Below are 9,386 nucleotides of genomic sequence, written 5' to 3'. Positions count from 1 at the left end.
TTTTATATTTATACTATATAATAGGTTACAGAATAATTTACTAATGTTTTAGTCATTGTTAAATTATTTTTAATCTAATTTAATTTTCACTTTCTAAATACTTTGTCTCTAACTTATATATGAATATTAGTTCTACTATATATATATATATATTCTTAAATCTACATCATTAACCTATTAAAAAGAATAAAATAAAAATGAACAAAATAATCTTTTTATTTAAAAAATAGACTAAGATGAACATTTAAAAATTTAGGGACTAAAATAAAATTCGAACATTTATAATAGATATATTAATTAATATAAGTGAAACAACATAATTTAATTTTTCTTCAAAATATATATATATCTCCCTTTTTGGATGTACAAACTAGAAGATGTACATTTATCTAGTGGGACTAATGGGGTTTATTTCTTTTTCTTTTTCTTTTTAAATGAAATTTACAAGTGAACAAAATTTAAAGGAATATTAAAAAGAAAAAAATACAAAGGGCTTTGAGGCTGATTCTGATCTTTACATTGTACAAAATCGTGGGTTATCTTGGCGACTTTAGTGAATCTACTTGGGATTTACCCTGAGGACCTCTCATCCTGATGAAAAGTCTGTATTCGTCAAACGTCATTGGGGAATAAAGCGCAGGTTTTTTTCGCGTAACTAGCTCTTTTGCTGGCTCTATTGGAATGTCACTCTTTGGATTGTAAAAGAAAGCCAATGAAACACGTTCTTTGTCTGAGTTCACAATCACTCTATGCTCCACACTTCTGTATATTGCATTGCTTAGAACCTATTTCCAAAAAACACACAATAAAACAAAAACATAAGTTTAGTAATTTCATGGCCTTTTAGGGTTTTAAATATATATACCCGTTCGTAATCTCGGGTACGTACTATGTCCGATCTTTTAGTCTCAATATTATAAGTTTGGTATATGAACTTTTTAAATCTGTGTCTAAAAATGTCTCTAAGTTTATAATTATGTGGTTTAATAGGGTTTTTTTAACATATTTAATTCTTTTAGAAATTGTAGGATATATTTTATATAAAATCGAACTATATATCTGGTCCAAAACTTTGAGCTATATATGTATTAGTGGATTCTGTGAATTTTAAAAGAACATTAAATCGTCAACGACTTATTAGACATAAAAATGAAAATTATTTTAAAATTCAGAGATTAAATAAATAGAAAAAACTTATTAAATATTTTGAAAATTGAAGGGAGACTGAACTTATATTTGAATGTAAACTTTTTTTAGTTTTCTCTTAAAGTTTTAAATGATAGTGGGTAGAAGGAAATATTTTAAATGCCAAGTGTAAGATTGAAATTAAAATCATTTTTTTGGTAACTTAGATATATTCTCACCTTCCAGAATGCTACTTAATATGAATGTTGGCCAAGATGATTTTCTTTTATTATATGGCCATTTTTTTCTCAAACAAAAAGGACCCAATATGAAAAGGGTATAACTTTAATGAACTTTGCGAACAAATTTGCTATCATATGAGGTACTTGACTTCCATGTTGACAAAAGGGACCATTTTTTGTCCTTCCCCTTCTAAAAATAACATACCCAAAAATTAAAAGAAAAAAAAAGTTTTATTTAGGGGACCAATAGATTTTAGTATGTGGAAAAAATGGTCCAACAAAACAAGACCCCTCCATGTGCATATGGGCATAGAGAGAGTTGAAGAAGCCTCTTTTTTAGGCTAAATATTAATATGTTGTACCAAAATTTCTTTAGAAAAAAGAAAATTTTACTTGAAAAGTGAATTAGCAATTGAATATTAATGAGTACAAGAGTAGAACAAACCTGAACTTGATCGCCCACATTAACTATAATAGCATGGGGAGCTGGTTTGACGGTAATCCATTTATCGTCTTTTCGAACTTGAAGTCCGGCAACCTTATCGTCGGGAAGTAGCAGCGTCAATCCGCCGGGGTCGGAGTGCGACGACAGCCCCAACGTCAGCTCCGGCTGTGGGCATTTTGGGTAGTAATTCACTCTTAAACATGCGCCAACATCTTCTCCTCCAAATGCATTCTGCAGATACCCTTCTTGAAGCCCCAAATTCACTGATAAAAGCTTCAACAATCTTCCCCCTAGCTTCACTACTTCTTCCCCATACTCCTCTATCAATTCCCTGCATTAAAACATAAAAATCCCTTTAAAATTCCCCCAATTTCAAATCACTTTCACCCCTCAAATTTCTATATATTTTAATCTAAACATATAGTTCAATTAATTAAAATATATACTCTGACTAAAAAGTCCATATTTGGATATAATCCCATCTCGCCCGACGAGTAAAAATAATGGTGGAAATGACATTTTGGGCTATTTTTGCTTTTCGTATTGAACATTGTGTAAATTTTCAAACCAGAAATAACGAAGAAAGTATCTAGAATACAGACAAAAAAGAAAACCCAAGATATTAATTAGATAGGTTTTGTTGGATTGTACCTAATACAGGCGGGTGTAGCGGGCCACTTATTGTGGTCTTTGAGGCGAGGAGGAAGGTAATGAAGAAAAAAGTAGTCACTCCAATCAAGAATAGCTCCTTTTTGAACACCAAGGCGGCTACCATAGCCTTCGTAAGTCTTAGGACTATTAGCATAAGCTTGTTTCATTTCCACCGGCAATTTGAAAAAATCATGCCACGCACGCCGGACATCGTCCAGAAGCTCCGCCCGGATACCGTGATTGATGATTTGAAAGAATCCCCAATTGCGACAAGCGTCGGAGACTTGGCTTAGAATAGTACGTCGAAGGGAGTCGTCGTGGTCGAGAGCGAAGCTGCGGATGTCGATGATTGGGATGTTGACGGCAGGGGAGGCGACCGTGGAAGCGGTGGGACGGTCCGACGGTGGCTTGATGTAGCGGGAAGGGACGACGGGGCAGCCACTTTCGGAGAGGGATTGGACACGAACTATGGGTTCGGGCCAATCTTGGTTCAGGTTAGTCATCACGGCCAAGGAAGGCTCTTGGAATTCCAAGGTTGATATTTATTTATATAAATAAATTCGAAATTCGTTAAAAAAAAAAAAATCCAAATCGTATAGCTGCTTTTTTTCTTTTCCCTTTTTTTTTTAAATTTAGCACAACCAAGTACGATTAATCACTTATATATAAATATTACAACCTTCTTCATTGGAGAAAAAAAAAAGAGTAAAATTGGAGGAGGGTAAGAGACTTTTTCTTTTTTTTTGAATATTTATGTTATATTTTTTGATTTGATGCACGTGGTTAATTTATATCATATGGAATTTGTTTAGGTTGGAATAGATCAATTCATCTACATATATATTGAGTACCTTTTCCTTAAAGGTGATAGGATTGAGTCTTTTATGAACGCTTTTTATTGAATTGTCTTAATATTTGAGGTAAAAATTATAAAAAAAAAAAAAAAAAAAAATTACCAAATTTTGTATGACAAGTGTTTTGATGGATTAATTAATAGTACTTTGTGGGTAAGTGTTTTGAAGTGATATTTACACGTAGTTGATTTCGTTTTCATATGTGTTGAGTTTTTGCGGTGGGTTATTTGTATTTGTTTTATTTAATAGTATCAAATTTAGGTGCGCAGGTTGGTATATATATCTTTTCGGGATTATATTTGCAGATAGTTTCTTTAAGGAAAAATAGAAGATTTAAGGGTTTAAAGACAGAAAGAGAGAACATTATTGAAATGCTAGAGATCATAAAATGTTCAAAATCAGCTTACTTTACATCTTGCATTTCAAAATATAAAAAGGGATTGGAAAAGTAAACTCAACCATGTTCATCACAAGGAGAGAGAAAGATTAATTACGTACATTGTCAAATGTTATGGAATATAGATAATCAATAAAGTGTGAGGACAAATTCCTTCTTTCTTATATTCAAAATTAAACAACACAAAAGTATTAAAAAAAAAAAAAAAAAAAAAAAAAAAAAAAAAAAAAAAAAAAAAAAAAAAAAAAAAAAAAAAAAAAACATTCCCGTGTAAATGATTAAATATGAGAAAATAGAAAATAGAAAGGACATGCTATCCCAATCTATAAAATTACGATGAGATCTTCAATTTCCCTACTCCATATATTGTCAGGAAAAATTATCGACAACAACGTGTGATCTCATGTGCTTTTCGATCAAATAGTACATGACCATACATTTTTTGTCTCGTATTTCGAAAAAACGATTTTAATTCATGAAAGTCGTAGATGATTTGGCTCCAATTGAATTCCCAGATTTGAAAAAAAAAAGGTAAAAGAGGGTTAAAAGGACATTAATCTAGGTGATAAAGAGTGGAGGGTTGGAGAAGAAGGAAGTAAATGCAAGGGTAAAAAAGTAAAAACATAAATGGTAAAAGAGGGTTAAAAAGACATTAACCCAGGTGATAAAGAGTGGAGGGTCGGAGAAGAAGGAAGTAAATGCAAGGGTAAAAAAGTAAAAACATAGGGAAAGTGAGAGCTCAGGCTTAGGTTTTAGGTCGGAGAAATAAGTGGGAAATGACTGGATGAAATTAGGAAACGTGAATAATATGGGGGCAATTTGTGGACTTAAAAAAACATAGTCCACTTTTGTTTTTTTTTTAAAAGGAATAATAAATTAAATATTCTGTTTATTAAAATATTATTTTGATTCTCGACCTTGAGGTTCTTTTTCATTTTATTTCATATTCATCTCGGTCACGCTTGATAATCATTTGATATATTTTTGTTTTTGAAAATTTACTTTTCTACTGGTATTTTAAAAAACCAAGTCAAGTTTTGAAAACTTAAAATCTCGTATTTTCTACTGGTATTTTAAAATTTACTTTTCTACTGGTAATCACTTTATTTTTTATTTTTGGTTTTTTCTCTCATTTTCTTACCATAGTTGTATCTTTCTTAGATAGAAGAATTACATTCTTGACCAAAATCTAAAAGCAAAAATAAGTTTTTGAAAACTATTTTTTTAGTTTTCAAGTTTTGGTTTTGTTTTAAAAACATGGTTAGAATAGAGGTGGAAGAGATGTTTATTTGTTTAATTTTCAAAAACTAAAACCCAAAAACCAAAAACCAAAAACCAAATAGTTACCAAACGATACCTTAAAAAAAATTGCTAAGAACTCAACTCTTTTACTTAAAGATGAAAACTATGGTAAGAAATTGAGAGAAATTAACTTATTTTCAAAAATTAAAAACCAAATGACTATGAAACAAGATCTTAATTATTCAATTTTTTTCTTTATATTTTAAATAAATTATAAATTTAGTCTTTCAAAAGTAATTTTATCGAATTTGACTAAATGAAGAGAGCTAATAAAGACTATATTTCTTTTGGAAAAGAACCTAACAATAAATATATAGACGAAAATGATATTTTAACGGAGGGTACTTTGGGGATTTTGCAATTGTGGGTGGTTGATGGGGCAACTGAAATTGACATGGCCGACACGCAGCAATGAAAATGTCATATTCTTTAAATATTGATAAATACGGATATCATTTTTGGATTCATACGGTCTTTTATTATTTATATTCTTTTTAAAAAATATTTTTAACAATTTCTACATAACACGGAACTCTATCCATTCTAGTTTTTTTTTCTTTAATAAACAATTTATTTTATTTATACCTTTTCCATTTTGTCTTTATCTTATAATTAAACCAACTAAACAAATCATTCAAAATTATTAATTAATTTGGACTCTAAAAAAAAAGGAATAATGTTACGAATAGAAGAAGTTATTTTGAAGGATAAAACCACTTAAAATATTTATAAATTATAGCAAAATATCATTGTCTATCTATGATAGACGTGACATACTATTATTTGTGTTTATCATAACATAGATAAATATAAATAGCAGTCTATCATGATCCATCGTAATCTATTGTAGATAGACAATAAAATTTTGCTATATCTATAAATATTTTGGTCCATTTTATTATATTTAAAAATAACCTTAAAATTAGTAGCTATTCTTTCAAAAATCATGTTTTATGTAAACTTGAGTTCATATATATATATATATATATATATAAACATATAAGTAATTTTTATATTATAGAATTGGCATATTTGTAATTATCTAAGTTTTTAAATTGGATTACACAAATTTAACTCATGAGCGAAATACTCAATTAGTAATTGGAGATATGATTTAAATATATATATACACATGATCATTTTAAAAATATGACAACAATACAATTTCACATCACATGAGTTGGAGTATGAGCTTGTCAAGGTTTTTTCATATTTAAATAAGTAGAATTTTTGGAATAAAAAAAACACAACTAGACACTATTATTCTTTTTTTCTTTTTTCTTTTTTTTTTTTTAATGATAGCAGTAACTCAGGCATGTCTTTCCATGTTTTGATTTTAAATTCTTAAAAAAAAAGAGAGAGAGAGATCGAGAAATTGTTTTAAATAATAAAACGTTTAAAATATTTTCAAGTAAAATGACAAAATGGTAAAATTGAAATGTTTTGTCATTTTGCTATATTTGTATATAAGTTGGTGATTTTATTATATTTGAAAAAGTGCTATTTTTAAATATAGAAAAATAAACTAAAATATCTACAAAATATAGCAAAATTTTAGAACTATCAATGATGGACGTTGATAGACACTTGATCAACGTCTATCATGGATAGTTTTAAAATTTTTCTATATATTGTAAATATTTTCAACAGTTTTACCATTTAAAATAATTTCTTATTTTGAAAAAATCTCATAGTTAATGATTTAGAGTTTAATTTTTATCAAATAGAATATGGTTTTTAAATTAGTTTTACGTGGAGTTAAGTTTATTATTATTTGTCAAAATGAGCATATCTCAACTGACATAAATTTTATTCTATTGATGATCTCGAGGTTAGATATTCGATTTTTCACCTCATATATTATCAAAAATCATCTATATGCTTACTAATTTTAAGTTATTACTACTATTTATCATTATTCTTATTATTGTTACAATATGTAGGATAAAAGAAGGAAAATTTTCACAGATAGAAAAATATCAAATTATTTACAGTAATAACAAAAAAGACACCGATAAACTTCTATCCGCGTCTATCAGTGATAGACTTCTATAAGTTTCTATCATTACTAGACACGGATAGATTTCTATCGATCTCTATCATCCTCTATAAAAAAAAATTAAAATTTTGTTATTTTGTGTAAATAGTTTTTCTTATTTCTCTATTTTTAAAAATAACAGTAAAAGAACCGAACCTGAATTCAAGATGGATATTATAAGTTTTGATGTCAATTGATCAAGGAATGCTTTTTACTACTTACTAATTATATTATATGAACTATCTAATCCACCTAGATACTTTGATGAGAAAATTAAAAAAATATGGTAGTTTTAAAAACTATTTATAAAAATATTGTACTTTTGAAATTATTTAGAAAAATATTGTTGTGTTTTTTTTCTTAATAGGTCGAGGGTTCAAAATTCGACCTAAGGGTTTAAAATTCGACCCACCTAGGTCGAATTTTCAACATTTGACCTTCTTCTTTATTTCTTTCTTTTTTTTAATTTTTCTATTTTATAAAAATAATTTCTAAAAATATTTTATTATTTTATTATTTTATTTAAACTCTAAAAAGAATAAATTAAAAAAATAATATCTCATAAAAATAAAAAAGTATAAATTAAAATATCTCATTTATATAAAAATAATTACAAAAATCAATGTGTCCCACAAGGCGGACGTCATCGATTTCAAATTGGTTGTCGTCGTCGACTTTCGAATTTGAGGTTGCTCTAATTCTTCTTGATGTTGCTTTAGTTCTTCTTGATGTTGCTTTAGTTCTTCTTGATGTTGCTCTGGTACCTCTGCAGACGCTTCATGATATAAATATTCATTATGCTCTCCACGACCCCAACCATGTTCATGCACGTATGAAGACGAAAGACCAGCCTCTGAGACATAATGTCCTGAAACAAATGCTAGCATCATCATCATCGGACTAACATAATTAGTTTGACTCTACGTCTGCATCACAGGGGGAAACTCTTCCACATTATGGGCAACCTCATCAAACTCATCTTCTTCCCGTATAGGTCTTCTACGTCTAGGAGCTGGTGGAGGAACAATAGGTATATCGTACATATAATATATCTCCTCCATATAGCTTTGGTTATCACTACATATAGCAAGAACCTAGTTCGAATCATTCACAACATCACAGAGTCTACTGTTGTTCGATCTTTGTGAAGTATAAAACAATTAGATAATACTTAAATAAATTTAAATTAAAAATAATTAGATAATATTCATTCATTTACCAGATGACCCACAGCTACTCCTGGACGAGTGAGTAGCACCTTGTGATATTATTATACCAATGAATATAGTCTTGAGTGACATCCCTATCAAACTGTTCAATAGAAACCCTCACTGCAATAAATCTTGCACGATAGTGCCATCGCACTACCAAATGTGTAACTTTTTCAGACCAATTTACAGTCCTTAAGTCGACATCATGTAGTAGAGGTTCAGTATTACAAGGCGATGGGACATCCTGTTGAAAACTGAATTGTTTCATCACCCTGTCAGGAAGATGTCATTCACCAATGTGAAAACATATGAGAGGACTCATCGTCCGCCATATGTTTTGACCATTCGTACAGAAATTGAGCAAAGTATGCATAATAATTTTGTACGGCTTCCAAATAACCTGAAACACAAAATATTATATTGGAGAACATTAAAGGTAAATACAATAAAAATGTGTATAAAATAATCAATTAGGTTCAGTGTAATATACTTGATCAGGTTGAAGCAGATCCAACATATATCTGTACTGACTAACTACATGTGTGGCTGTCCTAGTCACAAAAAATTTGTCTCTCCACCTAAATTTTTAAATTGATAATTTAGAATCTAAATTATATAGATCAGTGATATAAAAACTAAATTGAATTAAAACAACATATCAAAAACCCTAGGCTCGTCCAGCTAACTGAGCGTCATTAACATGTTGTAGTTGTGGAGCCATTGTTGGAAATCGCTCCCAAGCCTATAGTTGCAAAAGTATGAAAGACCCAGCTATCTCTCGAACCTTAGGTCTTGTTTCTTTGCATAGTTGTCTATACAACCATGCCAAACATGCTCCACCCCACGAATACCGCCTCGCATCATAGAGGTTAGCTAACAGTGGCAGGAACATCAAGTAAACAAAATGACTTGTTTTGTTGGAAAACAGACTTCTACCCATCATTTGTAGTATATATGCTCGTGCATATCTTATGACGGTTTCCTCGTCTGCATCATCTGTGAGCTCATGGAATTGTGTTCCTAACCATATCAAACTTAACCTTGATTCTTTAATTTTGTCGGCAGGTGGGGTCACACCGAGGTACAGTTGACAAACTTGTGACCAGTCATCGTACATCACT

At 29.8% G+C, this 9,386-nt stretch overlaps 1 protein-coding gene across 1 annotated transcript; it reads right to left on the bottom strand.

Moving 5' to 3' along the window:
* Window positions 1–297: 297 nt before the first annotated feature.
* LOC120080778 (probable 2-oxoglutarate-dependent dioxygenase At5g05600) lies at window positions 298–3,876 on the bottom strand. Its single transcript, XM_039035403.1, has 3 exons — window positions 2,464–3,876; window positions 1,813–2,143; window positions 298–785 (listed from the first exon to the last, which is right to left on the bottom strand). Exons 1-3 carry the CDS (start codon window positions 2,964–2,966, stop codon window positions 537–539), a joined length of 1,083 nt encoding a protein of 360 aa, XP_038891331.1. The 5' UTR covers window positions 2,967–3,876; the 3' UTR covers window positions 298–536.
* Window positions 3,877–9,386: the final 5,510 nt, after the last annotated feature.

The sequence above is a fragment of the Benincasa hispida genome, chromosome 7, assembly GCF_009727055.1.
Source record: "Benincasa hispida cultivar B227 chromosome 7, ASM972705v1, whole genome shotgun sequence".
Taxonomy (NCBI): Eukaryota; Viridiplantae; Streptophyta; class Magnoliopsida; order Cucurbitales; family Cucurbitaceae; genus Benincasa; species Benincasa hispida.
The sequence above is the reverse complement of the archived record's forward strand: the minus strand, read 5'-3'. Positions and strand labels throughout refer to the sequence as shown.